Source organism: Arachis ipaensis, chromosome B7 (assembly GCF_059453495.1).
Source record: "Arachis ipaensis isolate K30076 ecotype BB chromosome B7, ASM5945349v1, whole genome shotgun sequence".
NCBI lineage: Eukaryota > Viridiplantae > Streptophyta > Magnoliopsida > Fabales > Fabaceae > Arachis > Arachis ipaensis.
The window spans coordinates 72294328-72315485 of NC_142442.1; the positions used below are offsets into that span (position 1 = coordinate 72294328).

The window sequence follows — 21158 nt, forward strand, 5'->3', positions numbered from 1 at the left end:
AAAAATATACACTGTTCAAGCATTCATTCAGAGAATAAAAAGTATTGCCACCACATCAAAATAATTGAACTAATTTCGACATAGAATTCAAAATCATGCATTTCTTGTTCTTTTGCAATTAAAACATTTTTCATTTAAGAAAGGTGATGGATTCATAGGACCTTCATAGCTTTAAGACATAGACACTAGACACTAATGATCATGTAAAAAAGACAAACATAAAGCATAATTTTCGAAAAACAGAAAAATAAAAATAAGGAAATTAAAGAATGGGTCCACCTTAGTGATGGCGGCTAGTTCTTCCTCTTGAAGATCTTATGGAGTGCTTGAGCTCCTCTATGTCTCTTCCTTTCCTTTGTTGCTCCTCCCTCATGACTCTTTGGTCTTCTCTGATTTCATTGAGGATAATGGAGTGCTCTTAGTGCTCCATCCTTAGTTTCCCCATGTTGGAACTCAATTCTCCTAAGGAGGTGTTGATTTGCTCCCAATAGTTTTGTGGAGGAAAGTGCATCCCTTGAGGTATCTTAGGGATTTCTTGATGAGGAATTTCCTCATGCTCTTGTTGAGGTCCATGAGTGGGCTCTCTTGTTTGCTCCATCCTCTTTCTAGTGATGTGCTTTTGAGATGAATCTCTCCATCTCCCACGACTCAGAGTTGGAAGCAACTACCTTTCCTTTTCTCTTTCTAGAGGTTTCTCCAGCCTTAGGTGCCATTGATGGTTAAGAAAAAACAAAAAAAATCTTAGCCTTTTCCACACCAAACTTAAAAGGTTTCCTCGTCCTCGAGCAAAAGAAGAAAGAAAGGAGTAGAAGAAGAAAAAATGGAGGAGATAGAGGGAGGTGAGTGGTTCGGCCAAGGGGGAAGGAAGAGTTTGTGATGTGTGAAAATAATAGTAGTGAGGAAGGGGTATTTATAGGGTAGGGGAGAGAGGGAATTCGGTTATGGGTGGGTGGGTTTGGGAGGAAAATGGTTTAAATTTTAATGGTGAGGTAGGTGGGAATTTATGAATGATGGATGTGAGTGGTAAAGAGATTATGGAGAAGAGGGTATGATTTGATAGGTGAAGGGTATTTGGGGAAGAGTTATTGATGGGATTAGTCAAGGGTATTGGGGGAATAGTGTTATGGAAAGGTGTGAAGAGGAGAAAAGAAGAGGTGGGGTAGGTGAGGATTCTGTGGGGTCTACAGATCCTGAGGTGTCAAGGAATTCTGCTCCCTGCACCATTCTGGCATTCAAACGCCTATTATGTGCCAATTCTGGCATTTAACGCCAGCTCTGCTACCTTTTCTGGCATTAAACCCCACTCTGCTGCCCATTTCTGGTGTTAAACGCTAGCCAGATACCCATTTCTGGCGTTTAACGCCAGCCAGATGCCAGACAGCCCTTTCTGGCATTAAACGCCCAGAGTGCTGCCCATTCTGGCATTTAACATCCAAAATGCTGCCAGGCTGGGCGTTAAATGCCCATTCTGCTATCCTTACTAGCGTTTAAATGCCAGTAAGCCTGTCCTCCAGGGTGTGCTATTTTTGATGCTGTTTTTCATTCTGTTTTTGATTTTTCATTTGTTTTTGTGACTTCACGTGATCATCAACCTAAAGAAAACATAAAATAACAATGGAAAATAAATAAATATAATTAAATAACATTGGGTTGCCTCCCAACAAGCGCTTCTTTAATGTCAATAGCTTGACAGTGAGCTCTTAGAGAGCTTCACAGAGACTCAAAGCTTGATGATAACCTCCCAACACCAAACTTAGAAGTTAAGTTTAGGGGCTCTGTTTGACTCTGTATTGAGCGAAGCTTTTCATGCTTCCTTTCCATGGTTACAGAAGAAGATCCTTGAGCCTTAAACACAAGGTAGTCCTTATTCAATTGTAGGACTAACTCTCCCCTGTCCACATCAATCACAGTTCTTGCTATGGCTAGGAAGGGTCTTCCAAGGATGATGGAATCATCTTCATCCTTCCCAGTGTCTAGGATTATGAAGTCAGCAGGGATGTAATAGCCTTCAACCTTCACTAAGACATCCTGTACAAGTCCATAAGCCTATTTCCTTAAATTGTCTACCATCTCTAGTGAGATTTTAGTAGCTTGTACCTCAAAGATCTCTAGTTTCTCCATTATAGAGAGGGGGCATGAGGTTTATCCCTGACCCCAGGTCACATAGAGCCTTCTCAAAGGTCATGGTGCCTATGGTACAAGGTATTAAGAACTTTCCAGGATCCTGTTTCTTCTGAGGTAATTTCAGTTGAACCAGATCATTTAGTTCATTGATGAGCAATGGGGGTTCATCCTCCCAAGTCTCATTACCAATTAACTTGGCATTCAGCTTCATGATTTCTCCTAGATATTAAGCAACTTGCTCTTCAATAATATCTTCATCCTCTTCAGAGGAAGAACACTCATCAGAGCTCATGAATGGCAATAGTAAGTTCAGTGGAATCTCTATGGTCTCTATATGAGCCTCAGATTCCTTTGGTTCCTTATTAGGGAACTCCTTGGAGTCCAGTGGACGTCCATTGAGGTCTTCCTCACTGGAAATCACTGCCTTTCCCTCCTCTACAGGTTCGGCCATGTTGGACGTATGGATGGCCTTGCACACTCTCTTTGGATTTTCTTCTGTATTGCTTGGGAGAGTACTAGGAGGGAGTTCAGTAACTCTTTTACTCAGCTGACCCACTTGTGCCTCCAAATTTCTAATAGAGGACCTTGCTTCAATCATGAAACTAAGAGTGGTCTTAGATAGATCAGAGACTACAGTTGCTAAGTCAGAGTGACTCTGCTTAGAATTCTCTGTCTGTTGCTGAGAAGATAATAGAAAAGGTTTGTTATTGCCAAACCGTGCTCTCCCACCATTATTATTATTAAAGCCTTGATTAGGCTTTTGTTGATCCTTCCATGAGAGATTAGGATGATTCCTCCATGAAGGATTGTAGGTGTTTCCATAGGATTCTCCTATGTAATTCACCTCTTCCATTCCAGGATTCTCGGGATCATAAGCTTCTTCTTCAGAGGAAGCTTCTTTAGTACTGTAGGAAGCAGCTTGCATTCCAATCAGACTCTGAGAAATCATATTGACTTGCTGAGTCAATATTTTATTCTGAGCCAATATGGCATTCAGAGTATCAATCTCCAGAACTCCTTTCTTCTAAGTTATCCCATTATTCACAGGATTCCTTTCAGAAGTGTACATGAACTGGTTATTTGTAACCATTTCAATGAGTTCCTGGGCTTCTGCAGGTGTCTTCTTCAGATGAAGAGATCCTTCAGCAGAGTGGTCTAATGACATCTTGGACAATTCAGACAGACCATCATAGAATATACATATAATACTCCATTCTGAAAACATGTAAGAAGGATACCTTCTGATCAATTTCTTGTATCTTTCCCAAGCTTCATAGAGGGATTCACCTTCCTTCTGTCTGAAGGTTTAGACTTCCACTCTAAGCTTACTCAACTTTTAAGGTGGAAAAAATTTGGCCAAGAAAGCATTGACCAGCTTTTCCCAAGAGTTTAGGCTATCTTTAGGTTGTAAGTCCAACCATGTCCTAGCTCTGTCTCTTACAGCAAAGGGGAAAAGCATAAGTCTGTAGACCTCATAATTAACCCCATTGGTCTTAACAGTATCACAGACTTGCAAGAATTCAGCTAAAAACAGATGAGAATCTTCCAATAGAAGTCCATAAAACTTGCAATTCTGCTGCATTAGAGAAACTAATTGAGGCATGAGCTCAAAGTTGTTTGCTCCAATTATAGGAATTGAGATACTCCTTCCACAGAAGTCAGAAGAGGGTGCAATAAAGTCACCAAGCATCTTCCTTGCATCTCCACCATTGTTATTGGGTTCGACCATCTTTTCTTCTTTTTCGAAAAATTCTGTCAGGTCCTCTCCAGAGTGTTGTCCTTTAGCTTCTCTTAGCTTCCTCTTTAGAGTCCTTTTAGGTTCTGAATCAGCTTCAACAAGAATGTTCTTATCCTTGCTCCTACTCATATGAAAAAGAAGAGAACAGAAAGGAATAGGAATCCTCTATGTCATAGTATAGAGATTCTTTTATGTGAGTAGAAGAATAGAAGAAATAGAATGAAGAAGGGATAATCGAACACAGAGAAAGGGAGAGGGTTCTTAATTATAAGAAGAAGAGAAGTATTAGTAAATAAATAAATAAATAGAAAGGGATGAGAAAGAGGAGAAATTCGAATATTAATTTAAAAGAAAAGAAAAATATTTTTGCTTTTATTTTAATTATTGGTTAGAATTCGAATTTAAGAAGGAAAATAAAATAAAATTAGAATTTAAAATAATTAGTTAATTAAAAAGAATTTTGAAAAAGAGGTTAATGATTTTCGAAAATAAGAGAGAGAAAGGTAGTTAGGTCGTTTTGAAAAAGATAAGAAATAGTAAAACAAAGAAAAAGTCAAGTAGTTAATTGAAAAAGATTTGAAAATCAATTTTGAAAAGATAGAAGTTAGAAAAAGATTTGAAATTAAGTTTTGAAAAAGATATGATTGAAATCTATTTTGAAAAAGATTTGAAAAGGAAATTAAAAAGATTTGATTTTGAAAATTAAAGTTGATTACTTGACTAACAAGAAACTAAAAGATATGATTTTTAGAATTTAAAGATTAAACCTTTCTTAATAGGCAAGTAACAACTTGAGATTTTTGAATCAAAATATTAAATGTTAGTATTAATTTCGAAAATATGAAACAAAATTAAGAAAAAGATTTTGAAAATTGATTTTGAAAATTTTTTGAAAATAATTAAAAAAAATGAAAAAGATTTGATTTTTGAAAAAGATTTGAAAAAGATAGAATTTTTAATTTGAAATTGACTTGACTAACAAGAAACAACTAAATTTTAAAATTTTTTGACCAAATCAATTCAAAATTTTGAAAATTATGAGCAAAATAAAGGGAAAGATATTTTTTTATTTTTGAAATTAATAAGGAAAGAGAAAAACATCAAACAGACACAAGACATAAGAAATTAAAATCAAAACAGCTAATGCATGCAAGAACACTTTGAATGTCAAGACGAACACCAAGAACACTTTGAAGATCATGATGAACACCAAGAACATGTTTTTGAAAATTTTTAAGAAAAGAAAAACATGCAAGACACCTAACTTAAAACTTGATACAAGACTCAAACAAGAAACACAAAATTTTTTGTTTTTATGATTTTATTAAATTTTTAATATTTATTTTTTCGAATTATTTTTCGAAAATAAAATTAAAAATAGAATGCTTAAACATAAAATAAAATTACCTAATCTGAGCAACAAGATGAACCGTCAGTTGTCCAAACTCGAACAATCCCCGGCAACGGCGCCAAAAACTTGGTACGCGAAATTGTGATCTCAACATTTCTTCACAACTCCGTGCAGCTGACCAGCAAGTGCATTGGGTCGTCCAAGTAATAAACCTTACGTGAGTAAGGGTCGATCCCACGGAGATTGTTGACTTGAAGCAAGCTATGGTCATCCTTGTAAATCTCAGTCAGGCGGATTAAATTGGTTATGAGGTTTTGCTAATTAAACTATAAATAAAACATAAAATAAAATAAAGTTACTTATGTAATTCAATGGTGGGAATTTCAGATAAGCGTATGGAGATGCTTTGTTGCTTCTGAACCTCTCCTTTCCTATTGCCTTCTTCCAACCATGCGTTACCTCCTTCCATGGCAAGCTGTATGATCCTCTCGGATGAAAACAAATCCATATGCGCTGTCACCGCACGGCTAATCATCTGTCGGTTCTCGCTAGCGTCGGAATAGGACCATTGTCCTTTTGCACACTGTCACTGCGCCCAACATTCGCATGTTTGAAGCTTGTCACAGCCATCCCTTCCCAGATCCTACTCGGAATACCACAGACAAGGTTTAGACTTTCTGGATCTCAGGAATGCTGCTAATGGTTCTAGCCTATACCACGAAGGTTCTAACCTCAGATTCAGATGCTCTGTTGTCAGGAGAGACGATGTGAATCGTTGATTAGGGACCCAAGAGAATATACTCCGGCTGTCGTCCAATGACTACGTTGAACATCATGTAGACCGCTTTGTGGTTATCAGGCACGCGATCCTAGCTAAGCGGGTAACGAAGATTGGGTGATTGTCACGGGTCATCCCTTCATTCTGACTTAACTGAATTAAGTATGAGAGTATATCTTGGAGAAGTAGGCATGAATTGAATAGAAAAACAGTATTAATTGCATTAATCTATGGGGTTTAGAAACTCCACCGTAGAAAATACATAAGTGAAAAAGGTCTAGGCATGGCCGTATGGCCAGCCCCCCAAAACATGAACAATGGTCTATGATAGCATAAGATTCACAAAAGACCTAAAATAAATCTCTAAAAGTAGTTTTTATACTAGACTAGTAGCCTAGGGTTACAGAAAATGAGTAACTAAGTGCAGATAGTGCAGAAATCCACTTTTAGAGCCCACTTGGTGTGTGATTGGGCTGAGCATTGAAGCTTTTTAATGCATAGGCTGTTCGTGGAGTTAAACGCCAGCTTTGGTGCCAGTTTGGGCGTTTAACTCCAATTCTAGTGCTAGTTTGGGCGTTTTACGGCAAGATGTTTTAGGCTATCTTTGAACGCCAATTTGAGCCATCAAATCTCGAGCAAAGTATGGACTATTATATAATTCTGGAAAGCCCAGGATGTATACTTTCCAACGCAATTGAGAGCGCGCCAATTGGGCTTCTGTAGCTCCAGAAAATCCACTTCGAGTGCATGAGGGTCAGAATCCAACAGCATCTGTAGTCCTTTTTCAGCCTCTGAATAAGATTTTTGCTCAAGTCCCTCAATTTCAGCTAGAAAATACCTGAAATTACAGAAAAATATACAAACTCATAGTAAATTCCAGAAATGTGAATTTTTCATAAATACTAATAAAAATATAATAAAAAGTAGCTAAAACATATTAAAAACTATGTAAAAACAATGCCAAAAAGGGTATAAATTATCCGCTCATCAAGGATCAAAACCAGAAAGCATTTGACAGTTCATACTCCACTTATCAAGAGCCATCATCACTTGAGCAAACCTTCAATTCATTCATGGAAAACTGTCCACCCTCACTTCCCAGTTTCTCATTTGAAAATTCTTCATCACTTGATGATGCCTCAACACAAAGTTTCCTCCATGATCCATACCAAGCACAAAATTCATTCCACAATTCACAAAATTCATTCCATGCCACTCAAAACATCACCACAACACATCCATGCCCACAAAATTTCTCTCAACCCCCATCTCTTGAGCTAACAGAGGATCTCCTTCAAAAGTCCAGAGAATTTTTTGAAAGACAAGAACAATTCTGGAAAGGCAAGAACTCCTACTCAAGAAGATGGATGGGCATTTAGAGAAAATAAGGAGAAACTTAGAATTATCAAACAGTGAGGATGAAGACCAATTTGTGGGAGGAAGTGGAAAAACAAGAACAAAAGGTCCATGTGTCAAATGAAATTGCAATGAAGGATGAAGTTGTGGAGGTATATGAGCCAAGGATTCCATATTCACAGAGGCTAATTGAAGTGACAATGGAACATGAATATTCCCTCCCAAAGGACTTAATGGAAAATCATGAAGAAGAAATGGAGGAAGACACTCAAGGAGATTCACATTCAATTGAAGCAGAGAAGTGCATAGAGGAAGGGCTCATTGAACCACCAATTCAAAAGGCTCTTCATGGAGAAAACACTCCAACCATCACACAACCACCAAGTATTGATATCCAAGAAGTGAAGGCAACTAACAAAAGCACCAATCCTACCCCTGATCCAGCCAGCAAGCTTAATCAAGCCATTAATAAAAGGAAGCTTGCTGAGGAGAGACCAAGACAGGGGACAATAGCTGAATCTTCTCCCCCCTTGAGGTCATTCCTCTTAACAAACTGGAAGAAGAGGAAGAAAGTGAAGAATAACATGTCAAGCTAATGACACTAAAAGAGCGCTTGTTGGGAGGCAACCCAACTGTAGGTAACATTTCATTTCTTTGCTTTGTTTACTCTCTCTGTCTGCTTTGTTTATTTTCTTTCTCTGCTTTGTTTAAATTTCAATAAATTGGCATATGATTACATTCTAAGTTTGGTGTTGCCCTGCAACAAATTATTTTCAAATTCTTCTGGATGATTGCATCAAATCAAAAATGAAAGTGTCACACTAAGATTCTAAGTTTGGTATGCCACTTATTTTCTATGCAATTTATTCAGCAACACCACTTGTCTGCATAATCATAATGCCCTTTGCAGTGTTATTTTTTTTTAGTTGGACAATTTTAGTTTTCTCTTTGTTTTAGTCATTTCCTTGTTTTTAATGCTTTCTTTTATTAACTATTTTTGTTAATACATCACCAAGAGATCCTTATTCATGACAGATTCTTGGCTTGGTGACTGTACTTAACATATAACAATTTCATTTGTTTAGTTTTAGTTCAAATAAATTGACATATGGTTGCATTCTAAGTTTGGTGTTGCTATGAAACAAAATTTGCTTCCAATCTTTACTGGATACTTGCATCAAGTCCAAGTGAAAGTGTCACACTAAGTTTGGTGTGCCACTCATACTTTATGCAATGTATCATGCACACCCTCTTAATTTTGCAATCACAATGTCTCTGTTTCTCTGTGCCTTCATGGTTATCTTTAATTTTGCTTGCTTAAAACACATGTACTACTAACATTTCATTGTGTAAGACACTCATGATCTATCTTAGCCCCATCACTAATGTTCTAATTATTGCTTGAGGATGAGCAAGCATTCTGAAATTGGTAGGGGAAGGAAAAGAATGGGAGGAAAATGACAACAATAGAGAAGATGAATTACAAGGTTGTAAAGTTCCTTTTCCTCTCATTTGTTTCCAACACTTTAAATTGCATGATTGTCTTTATCTTCTCTGTTTACTTGTGTGTATGAATAAGCATAGCCTGAATTTTGATTTGTAACATGTTGCTATGTCATTATGACTAACAACTTGGGTTTTGAAGTTCAAAGCAGTGAAGTATCATGATCATAAACAAACAAAGGAATTAAAGAAGAACTTAGCATGTGCATACAAGTATTGGAAGGCTAGAATGATTAATTGTTGCTAATTGCATTTGAATGTATTTAATTGAAGTTTTCATCTAGGACATTTTATGAAATTTTTGAAATCATGAAAACCTTGAAGAAGCAATTGCAATTAAGGCAAGGAAAGAAAAAGGGAAAGAATGAGAAAGCTGAGGGCTCTGAGTACCAATGACAATTCAATTGTTAAGTACTTGTGGTGTTTATGTATCAGGCAAAAAAGCTTGAAAACAAAACACTTAGAGTCAAGGCTAGGCTCAAGTGCAAAAGCACTCCCTCAAAGCTCAAGGTTCTGAGCATCAATGATTAGAGAGTCAAGAAAAGAAACAAATGAGCTTAATGAAGTCCTCTAATTCAATGCTTGTGGTGCTTATGTATCAAGTGGTAATACTTGAAAACAAAGCATTTAGAATCGTAGCTTTGTTATCAACTCATGGGGTAAAGCACCCAAAGGGAGAAGCTAATAAGAAAATTAAAAGCTTGTTTCAAGGAAGAAACATAAGGAAAAGATTTCATAAAATGAGCTAGATAGAAGCATCAATCACTTACATTTCTTTTGTGATTGTAGCATGCATAGAAAACTAGCCTACCATGAACATTAACTTGCTATTCTTCTCACCTTATTTTGTCAAAATGTGCTGCATGATTCTTTTCTTGCTTGGGGACAAGCAAGGTTTAAGTTTGGTGTTGTGATGACATGTCATCATGTCATGTTTTTCTATGCATTTTTCATACAAGAAATTGATGATTAGTGCTTAAATATTGAATGCTTTTGTGCTTAAATGGTATATTTATTTGATCTTTTGATTTGATAAAATTTGTAGGAAATAAGTAAAAAAAGAAGCAAAGAAGCACAAAGTAAGCTCAATTAAGCTCAAAAGGAGCAAAGAGGATTTGCAACACTGACCTCTTCACACACCAACAAGAATAACTCGAGCTACAAAGCTCCAAAATGAGGTGATTTTAGTGGAATTGGAAAGTAGGAATCTAGAGCTTTCCAAGCATATATGGCACTGCATGGTGGACACTAAATCTGAGGGAGAAAACTTACCCCGAAAGTGCAAAGATGAACATAATATCAACCTGCAGTAAGGCCAGCTGACCTCTTCACCTTCCAAGGGGGATAACTTGAGCTATAAAGCTCTAAATGATGCGCTCTCAAATGTATTGGAAAGTAGACATCCAGAGCTTTCTAACGATATATAATAGTATTGGGTGAACATTAAGTTTAGGCTTCAGAAGCTGGCACTAACTTTGGCCTCCAAAGTAGCGTTCACTAAGTGAACGTGGCGTTCACTAATTGAACATTTTCGGCCACCAAAACAGCATGACCAGGCCTTCTTCAAAGGACCATAACTTGAGCTATAGATGTTCAATTGATGCTCTTCTAGTTGCGTTGGAAAGCTGACATTCAGAGCTTTCCAACGATATATAAAAATCTATATTTGGCATGAAATTAAAGTACAAGTGATAGGCATCTTTAAGACAAAAAATACACTTGGCTAGAGTTCAAAGAAGCAAACGTAGCATTCACTTTCTCAACGTTTTTGTGACTTTCAACAAGGAAGAGTGCTCACCCAAGGTGCAGCGCTCAAAAAGTGAATTCAGCATTGACAAAGAGAACGCTGGCTAGTGAAATTGGCACCAAGCAGAGCGCTCAAGAAGTGAACTTGACGTTCACTAAGTGAACACTAGTGGAGAAAAATTAAGCATGTGAGGAAGCATGCAAGCAAAGTGAACGTGGAGTTCACAAAGTGAACTTAACGCTCCACTGGGAGGAGACCCAAGCCACCAAATGCATCCAGATCCACTCTCATTCAAATCCAAAGCAAGCAAAGCCCATTAACATGACTCAAAGGCACAAGAAAAAGCTAGATTAGGAATTTCATTTGAATTTGTTTTCAATTTCAATTACATTTTCATTTTGTAAAGCCTATATAAAGGTATCAATTTTATTTCATAAAGAGAGGCAAGCTCTAATAGAGAGCAGTAGGAGTAGGAGTAGAATAGAGAGCTCTCTTTTAAATTTTCCTTTTTTAATTTGAGAATTGGAAATCAGATCTCGGTTTTCTTTTCTTTTCTGTTTCATCTTCTTTCCTCTGTAATTTCTTTTCTGTTTTGATCGAGAGAGCAATTGAGCTCTTGGATTTCTTTCTGTTTTTACTATTTCATTGAAATTGTTAATTTCTGTTTAGGATTTCAGAATTGATCTAAGTCTTCTTGCTGTTTTGATTCTTCTGCACTTTTACATTTCTATTTTGGTACTGAATTGATCTGTTTCTGAATTTCCTCATCTAAGAGCTCTTTAGTTTACTGTACTTCACATTTTTCAGTTCTGTTTTAATTCCCAGCACCCAAATCCTTTTATTCTTCATGCAATTTAAGTTCCCTTACAATTTATATTCAACAATTTAAATTCCTTGCACTTTAAGCTTCAGTCATTTACCTTTCTTGCAATTTAAGTTTAAGCTTTTTTATTTTCTTGCTTTAAGATTCAACCAATTTACTTCTTCTGCACTTTTAATTCACTGCAATTTATCTTCTGCTAGTTCCATTTCACTCAATGAAGTACAAAAGAACTACACTACCGCAGAAAAAGAACTTTTAGCTATTGTCTTTGCTTTTGAAAAATTCAGATCTTACCTCATTGGTTCTAAAGTAGTTGTCATTGCTGACAATGCAGCACTAAAATACTTACTAACTAAGCAAGAGTCCTTGCCAAGGTTAATCATATGGATCCTACTACTCCAGGAATTCAACATTGAAATCAAGGATAAAAGTGGAGTAGAAAACAAAGTAGCAGACCACCTTTCAAGGATTCCATGTGTAGACAATAAAGATTACACATCTAGTGTAAATGAAAGCTTCCCAGAAGAATAATTAATGATGCTTCAAGAGGCACCATGGTTTGCGGACATTGCCAACTTCAAGGCCATTGGAGAGCTACCACCTAATACCAACAAGCACTCAAGAAGAAAGCTCATTAATGATGCCAAACACTTCATATGGGATGAACCATATCTCTTTAAAAGATGTTCTGATGGAATATTGAGAAGGTGCATTTCATATGAAGAAGGACAAGAAGTCCTTTGGCATTGCTATGGATCTACCTATGGAAGACACTTTGGAGGAGAAAGGACTGCAACATAGGTGTTACAGTGTGGATTTTTTTGACCTACCATCTTCAAAGATGCAAGAGAGTTGGTGAAGAGGTGCAATGTGTGCCAGAGAGCTGGAAACCTACCCAAGAGGAACGAAATGCCACAAAAGTTCATCATGGAATTAGAGTTATTTGATGTATGGGGAATTGACTTTATGGGACCTTTCCCATCCTCATACTCAAATAGCTACATATTAGTGGTAATAGACTATGTATCCAAATGGGTAAAGGCTATTGCAACTTCAACCAATGACAATAAAGTGGTAATCAATTTCTTGAGAAAGAATATATTGAGTAAACTACCATTTCTATCCACGAAAGATGAAAACGCTGATATATCTACCCATAGAAAATAAAAATTACCATTTGTATCCATAAAAAATAGTTTTTGCAAGCAAAATTATCCAAACTCTAAAAAATTAAATAAAATTCCTAAACTACCCTTCTCTCTACCACTATCATCTCGTCCCTCTTTTCTCTTTCTCTCTCAATATTCTCAGTCACCCAATTCCAACATCAACCACATACCACCGTATCACCCTCCTCATCACTGTTCACCCCCTTCTCCGCCAGCAACGTACAGACCTACGTCGAGCCCAGGAGCACCGCGCCAGCTTCTCCTCGCCACTATCACCATCGGCCTCGAACCAGAGCCTACTGTGTCAGAGATCCTCCTCTTCACGCTACCTTATCACCGTCATAGCTAACCCTCTTCACCTCTTTCTGTGTCGTAGAACCACCACCGTTGTTGCCTGATCCCTACCGTTGTTATATCTACCTCTCCCCTGATTTCCTTTTGCTTTGCTCTTTATTACAGGTTCATGAACCAACCCATTTTTTGCAGGCTCCGATGGTGCAACCAGCTCTCCCTGTAGGTGGAGCACCAGGCCTTCACCCCCAAGAGGACGACACCATAATTAGAGCTCACGCTCGGTTTGGCAACAAGTGGGCCACCATAGCCCGACTCCTCTCTGGCAAAACTGACAAAGCCATTAAGAACCACTGGAACTCCACCCTCAAATGCAAGTGCACCTCCATGGGCTCCATCGACGATCCTCACTTGGCGCAACCACTCAAATGCTCCGTCAGCGTTTGCGCCACCGTACCTGTGTCGTTGAGGTCAATGGCGGTGTTAGAGAAAGCTTGGAGGATTTCAGGGTTAGAGTCATAGATTTTAACCTTGTTGATTAGTGTTTTCGATCAACCCTTGAAAAAGTCGCAACCTTTGAGTATGTGCAGAGAAAACCTAATCCATTCAGGTGGTGAAGTTAACGGTAGTGATGGCTGATGGTGATGGTGGTACTTTTGAGTCGCGATTGACACCGATAGGGGAGTGTGCAGAAAAAGGGGTTAGGATGACGGTTGAGGGGGAGGGTGAGATGTTAGTATGTAGTTGATGTTGGAATTGGGTGGCTGAGAACATTGAGAGAGAGAGAGAGAGAGAGAGAGAAAGGAAAGAGGGAGAAGATGATAGTGGTGGAGAGAAGAGCAGTTTAGGAATTTTATTTAATTTTTTAAGGTTTGGATAATTTTGCTTGCAAAAACTATTTTTTATGGATACAAATGGTAATTTTCATCTTCTATGGGTAGATATGTCAGTGTTTTCAACTTTTGTGGATAGAAATGGTAGTTTACTCGAATATATTTAGCAGGTTTGGGGTGCCAAGTGCTCTCATAAGTGATGGAGGGAGTCACTTCTGCAATAAATAACTGGAGACTCTCCTCCTCAAATATGGAGTCAAGCATAAGGTAGCTACACCTTACCACCCACAAACCAATGGACAAGCAAAAATTTCAAATAGGAAGCTCAAGAGGATTCTTGAGAAGACTGTTGGGGCCTTAAGAAAAGATTGCTCAAAGAAATTAGATTATGCTTTATGGGCTTATAGAACAGCTTTTAAAACCCCAATTGGTATGTCTCCATATAAATTAGTGTATGGAAAGGCTTGTCATCTGCCTGTAGAACTTGAGCATAAAGCATTTTGGGCTCTTAAAGTGCTGAATTTTGACAAACAAGCTGCTGGGGGAAGAAGAAAACTACAACTGAATGAACTGGAGGAATTTAGGATTCAAGCCTATGAAAATGCAAAGATTTACAAAGATAAAACAAAGAAATGGCAAGATCAAAGGCTAGCACAAAGGAACTTTGCAGAAGGACAAATAGTCCTCCTCTACAACTCAAGACTCAAACTCTTCCCAGGAAAGTTGAAATCAAGATGGTCAGGACCTTTCACAATCACTAAGGTCTCACCATATAGTCATGTGGAACTCATAGAGGAGAATTCACAAAGGACCTTCACTGTCAATAGTCATAGGCTTAAGCATTATCTAGGGGAATCAATGGAGGAGCACAGGGTGAACTATAACCTCAGCTAAGCATGGAAGAACCGTCAAGCTAGTGACGTTAAAGAAGCGCTAGTTGGGAGGCACCCCAACAACCATATCCTTTTTTTACTGTTTTCTAGACTTTTAGTGTTAATTGTTTAAGTTTCATTTTTGGGTAATCTTTAGTCTCTAAGAATAAATTGTGGATTACTTCATAGTGTAGAGATGGTTGCTTACAAATTCCCCCCTCATACATTCATGAATCAATTGTGTGTAGTTCTTTAATGATTCAAGGAGATGTTGAGAAATTAAGTTTGGTGTGGCCACTGTTCCAATTAATTTTAACCCACCTTGCAACTTAGATTATCTTAAGAGTAGGTCACAAAAATTAAGTTTAGTGTGGCCACTAACATGAGAAGCAAACCTCTCAAATTTTTACTTTTGATAAAGGAGGAACCTAGTTAGATTGGTGTCTCAATCCATCGAATATCATGGTGAGATGAAGGAGCAAGAAATTGATTGCATACACATAGAGTGAAAGTGGAATGGAATGAAAAATTATTTTATACTCATAATGTATGCAATCAATTTTTAATTATTAGTACCAGTTACAAGATGCAAAGAAACTAAGTTTGGTGTCCAAGAGACACCCAAACTAAATACTAATTAATTAGGAAAGAAGAAGTTGAAACAATTTTCTTGTCATTAATATGAAAAATTTTGCATTTTCAGGTGAAAGTAGCCCTCACAAGACATTGACGAATCTTCTCTCTCATCAAGTCATGTGAATCAAGTGTAAGTACACTTGGGAACTCACACTTTGAATGCAAAAAGCTGAACCACTTTCAAGGGGCGCTTTTTCCCACGCTGGGCGCCAAACTTCAATTCAAACTCACCCTTGGGAAACCTCAAACGCAGCATTATGAGACCCCCCTATCCGTTTCTTCTCACCCTTTCAACCTTCTATGAAAAGAGCTCCCCCTTTTTCTTTTCAACACACTTCCCTCCCCCTCTTCGCTCTATTTTTTCACACTTCTTCTTACCTTCATTCTTCTCTTTCTTCTTGCTCGGGGCAAGCAAGTCCTAAGTTTGGTGTTGGTAAGCAAAATTCTTTTTCTTTTCATTATTCTTCTCTTCACCATTTACCAATGGCACCACCCAAAGCTTTAAAATCTTCAAGCTCAAAGAAAAGAAAGACAAAAGAGCAAGCATCAGCTAGTGCACAAGGTTATGATGAGCACAAATTTTGTTCACTCTTCCACCATAACTAATTCCATGGGTGGGTAAGAGAGAGACAAATCATTCTAGAGGTGGACTTTCAACTAGGAAGGGATGAGCACAAGGAGATAAATGTGAAAATCAATAGAATGGGGTGGACAGTTCTATGCAATCCAACAAGGAAGGTGGTCATAAGCATAGTAAGGGAGTTCTATGCAAATGCGTCTCAACCCCTGGGATAACCACTCACCTATCAAAGTTATGTGAGAGGAAAAGTCATTGATTATAGCCCTGCTAACTTGGATAGAACCTTTGAAGTAAGAAGGACAAGAACCACCAACAGCTTCAAAGAAAGGGTGAAGAGAGATGATCCTGGTTTTGAGGACATCATCAATAAAATCTGTGTTATCAACACTGAATGGATAAATGATGCAAATGGGAGGCCAAATAAACTAAGGAGGAGAGATCTTTGCCCACAAGCAAGAGGCTGGCTAGATTTCATAGGAAAATCACTCAATCCCACCTCCAACACCTCAGAAGTGACCTTAGAAAGGGCTGTACTCATTTACAGCATCATGAGACGTGAGGAAGTGAATGTTAGAGAACTCATTGCTGGCAATATCCAAAGGGTAGTCACAAGCACCAAGGACAACACAAGATTGGCCTTCCCTAGCATCATTCAACGTCTGTGCAATGAAGCTGGGGTAGAGACCAATGATAATGAAGCACTGCTGGAAGAAGATCGCCTAATCACTGCCAAGAAGATAGAGAAGGTAGTGGCAGTCAATCCACTACAAAGAGCAAGAACCCACAGAGCCAACATACAAGCCCCACAACACATACCACGGCCACCACAACAAGAAGAACCAAATGTTCAAATGCCAAGTCAAAAAAGCCTCAACTGGGAGCAGATTCAAGGAAGCATAAACCAGATGCAAGGAGACTTAAATCAGCTCATGGAGCAGCAGAAGCACTTCAACTGGGACCAAATGCATGGAAGCCTCAACCAAATCTTGGAACAACAAATGGTACAACAAAGGAATCTTGCTGAATTTAGAGCACTCTATGAAGCTAGAAGAATTCAAAGGAGGCAATATGATGTCAATACACAAGCAAAGCTAAATTACTTGTTCTCCACAATAGCAACCCTAAAACCAAACATTCCAACATTTGAACAAGGGATAGATGCATTAAGGGTATGACAAGAAGAGATCCTGGAACAGTACAAGGAAGATGAAAGAGCATTCATGAGGAGGCTTGGCTTTTGGAAGACACCAGAGACTCAAGGACAAGAAGGGTCTTCAAGAAGGAATGATTGCAACACTTCCAAGGTTGCTTCAGCAAGAAAAAAGCACCAATGCCATGATGGGAGCAATAGCATGATAAAACAAAGGTGGTTAAGTCCCATTAAGAAGCATTTAGTTTATCTAGTAGTCTCTTCATATGTTAATTTCTTCTTGCATTAAGAGTTTTACTATGACCATTCTATGTTGCTAGCACTTTTATTTGAGAAAGAAAATGTTGCATGTTATCTTCACAATATTAATGAATTTAGCTTGTTAGTGCACGAAATTCTGATCATCAATGGTGTCAACAACTTGGTACGCACAATTGTAATCTCAACTCTTTGTCACAACTCTGCACAACTAACCAGCAAGTGCACTGGGTCATCCAAGTAATAAACCTTACGTGAGTAAGGGTCGATTCCACGGAGATTGTCGGCTTGAAGCAAGCTATGGTCATCTTGTAAATCCCAGTCAGGCGGATTCAAATGGTTATGGAGTTTAAGATAATTGAAATATGAATAAAACATAAAATAAGATAGAGATACTTATGTAATTCATTGGTGAGAATTTCAGATAAGCGTATGAAGATGCTTTGTTCCTTTTAAACCTCTGCTTTCCTATTGTCTTCTTCCAATCATTCATACTCCTTTCGATGGCAAGCTTATGTTGGGTTTCACCGTTGTCAATGGCTACCTCCCGTCCTCTCAGTGAAAATGGTCCAAATGCGCTGTCACCGCACGGCTAATCATTTGTCGGTTCTCGATCATGTTGGAATAGGATCCATTGATCCTTTTGCGTCTGTCACTACGCCCAACACTCGCGAGTTTGAAGCTCGTCACAGTCATCCCTTCCCAGATCCTACTCGGAATACCACAGATAAGGTTTAGACTTTCCGGATCTCAGGAATGCTGCCAATAATTCTAGCCTATACCACGAAGACTCTGATCTCACAGAATGGAAGGCTCGATTGTCAGGCGAGGCAACCATGCGTCATGAACCAGGAGGCTAAGAGATACGCACTCAAGCTATTACAAGTAGAACGGAAGTGGTTGTCAGGCACGCGTTCATAGGTGAGAATGATAATGAGTATCACGAATCATCACATTCGTCAGGTTGAAGAACGAGTGTATATCTTAGAGAAGAAATAGGCTTGAATTGAATAGAAAAATAATAATACTTTGCATTAATTCATGAGGAACAGCAGAGCTTCACACCTTAATCTATGGTGTGTAGAAACTCCACCGTTGAAAATACGTAAGAACAAAAGGGTCTAGGCATGTCCATGAGGCCAGCCTCAAACATGAACATATAAGTTCCAAAGATATCTGAAAGTATATAGCAAAAGGTCCTATTTATAGAAAACTAGTAGCCTAGGGTTTACAGAAATAGGTAATTAATGCAGAAATCTTCTTCCGGGACCACTTAGTGTGTGCTTGGGCTGAGCATTGAAGCTTTCACATGTAGAGACTTTTCTTGGAGTTAAACGCCAGTTTTTTTGCCAGTTTGGGCGTTTAACTTCAGCTTTTATGCCAGTTCTGGCGTTTTGACGACAGAATTTTTATGCTAACTTGGAACGCCGGTTTGGGCGATCAAATCTCGGGCAAAGTATGAACTATTACATATTGCTGGAAAGCCCAGGATGTCTACTTTCCAACGCAATTGAGATCGCGCCATTTGGGCTTCTGTAGCTCCAGAAAATCCACTTTGAGTGCAGGGAGGTCAGAATCCAACAGCATCTGCAGTCCTTTTTCAGCCTCTGAATCAGATTTTTGCTCAAGTCCCTCAATTTCAGCCAGAAAATACCTGAAATCACAAAAAAACACACAAACTCATAGTAAAGTCCAGAAATGTGATTTTTATTTAAAAACTAATAAAAATATAATAAAAAGTAACTAAAATATATTAAAAACACACTAAAAACAATGCCAAAAAGCGTATAAATTATCCGCTCATCACAACACCAAACTTAAATTGTTGCTTGTCCCCAAGCAACTGAAAATCAAATAGGATAAAAAGAACAGAATATACAATGAATGCCAAAAACATCTATGAAGATCAGTCTTAATTAGATGAGCAGGGCTATTAGCTTTTTGCTTCCGAATAGTTTTGGCATCTCACTTTATCCTTTGAAGTTTAGAATGATTGGCATCTATAGGAACTCAGAATTTAGATAGTGTTATTGATTCTCCTAGTTTAGTATGTTGATTCTTGAACACAGTTACTTTATGAGTCTTGGCCGTGACCCTAAGCATTTTGTTTTCAAGTATTACCACCGGATACATAAATGCCACAGACACATAACTGGGTGAACCTTTTCAGATTGTGACTCAGCTTTGCTAGAGTCCCCAATTAGAGGTGTCCAGAGCTCTTAAGCACACTCTTATTGCTTTGGACCACGACTTTAATCGCTCAGTCTCAAGTTTTCACTTGACACCTTCACGCCACAAGCACATGGTGAGGGACAGCTTGGTTTACCCGCTTAGGCCAGGATTTTATTCATGTGGGCCCTCCTATCCACTGATGCTCAAAGCCTTGGATCTTTTTTATTTTACCCTTGCCTTTTGGTTTAAAGGGCTATTGGCTTTTTCTGCTTGCTTTCTTCTTTTTCTTTCTTTTTTTCTTTTCTTCTCTTTTTTTTTCGCCATTTTTTTTCGCAAGCTTTTCACTGCTTTTTATTGCTTCAAGAATCAATTTTTATGATTTTTTATATTATCAAATAACATTTCTCCTTTTCCATCTTCTTTCAAGAGCCAACAATTTTAACATTCATAGACAACAAATTCAAAAATATGCACTGTTCAATCATTCATTCAGAAAAACAAAAAGTATTGCCACCACATCAAAATAATTAAACTATTTTAAAATTCGAAATTCATGTGCTTCTTTTTCTTTTTGCAATTAAAACACTTTTTATTTAAGAAAGGTGATGGATTCATAGGACATTCATAGCTTTAAGGCATAGACACTAAGACATTAGTGATCATGTAATGCGACACAAACATAAATAAAACATAAAGCATAATTTTTGAAAAACAGAAAAATAAGAACAAGGAAATTAAAGAACGGGTCCACCTTAGTGATGGCGGCTTGTTCCTCCTCTTGAAGATCTTATGGAGTCCTTGAGCTCCTCAATGTCTCTTCCTTGCCTTTGTTGCTCCTCCCTCATGACTCTTTGGTCTTCTTTAATTTCATGGAGGAGGATGGAATGCTCTTGGTGCTCCACCCTTAGTTGTCCCATATTGGAACTTAATTCTCCTAGGGAGGTGTTGATTTGCTCCCAATAGTTTAGTGGAGGAAAATGCATCCCTTGAGGCATCTCAGGAATCTCATGATGAGGGATTTCCTCATGCTCTTGGTGTGGTTCATGAGTGGGCTCTCTTATTTTCTCCATCCTTTTTTTAGTGATGGGCTTGTCCTTATCAATGAGGATGTCTTCCTCTATGTCAATTCCAGCTGAATTGCAGATGTGACAAATTAGATGAGGGAAGGCTAACCTTGCCAAAGTAGAGGACTTGTCCACCACCTTATAGAGTTCTAGGGATATAACCTCATGAACGTCTACTTCCTCTCCAATCATGATGCTATGGATCATGATAGCCCGGTCTATAGTAACTTCAGACTGATTGCTAGTGGGAATGATTGAGCGTTGGATGAACTCCAACCATCCTCTAGCCACAGGCTTGAGGTCATGCCTTCTTTGTTGAACCAGCTTCCCTCTTGAATCTCTCTTCCATTGAGCGCCCTCTTCACAAATGTCTATGAGGACTTGGTCTAACCTTTGATCAAAGTTGACCCTTCTAGTGTAGGGGTATACATCTCCTTGCATCATGGGCAAGTTGAATGCTAACCTTACATTTTTCGGACTGAAATCTAAGCATTTCCCCCGGACCATTGTAAGCCAATTCTTTGGATCCAAGTTTACACTTTCATCATGGTTCTTGGTGATCTATGCATTGGCATAGAACTCTTGAACCATTAAGATCCATTCTTCTTGGCCACAACTTCATAGAAGTGGTCTTGATGCACCCTTGAGATGAATCTCTCCATCTCCCATGACTCGGAGGTGGAAGCTTTTGCCTTCCCTTTCCTCTTTCTAGA

General features: G+C 38.3%; 1 protein-coding gene and 1 non-coding gene across 2 annotated transcripts; both read left to right on the forward strand.

Annotated features, from left to right (window-relative positions):
• Positions 1-3343: 3343 nt before the first annotated feature.
• LOC148552976 (small nucleolar RNA R71) lies at positions 3344-3451 on the forward strand. The gene has a single exon (XR_015893524.1). It is a non-coding gene; the product is annotated as a small nucleolar RNA R71 (small nucleolar RNA).
• Positions 3452-13511: 10060 nt separating this feature from the next.
• LOC107607268 (uncharacterized) lies at positions 13512-14607 on the forward strand. Its single transcript, XM_016309240.1, has 2 exons — positions 13512-13612; positions 14121-14607. The coding sequence occupies exons 1-2, from the start codon at positions 13512-13514 to the stop codon at positions 14605-14607; spliced, it is 588 nt and encodes a 195-aa protein (XP_016164726.1).
• Positions 14608-21158: the final 6551 nt, after the last annotated feature.

What these genes read in the sequence shown, in the direction of transcription:
- LOC107607268 (XM_016309240.1), top strand. Translation starts at nt 13,512, where the DNA reads ATGGCTGATGGTGATGGTGGTACTTTTGAGTCGCGATTGACACCGATA. An exon ending in GTTGAGGGGGAGGGTGAGAT is followed by an intron (nt 13,613 to 14,120) that starts GTTAGTATGTAG and finishes ATGGGCTTATAG; the next exon opens with AACAGCTTTTAAAACCCCAA.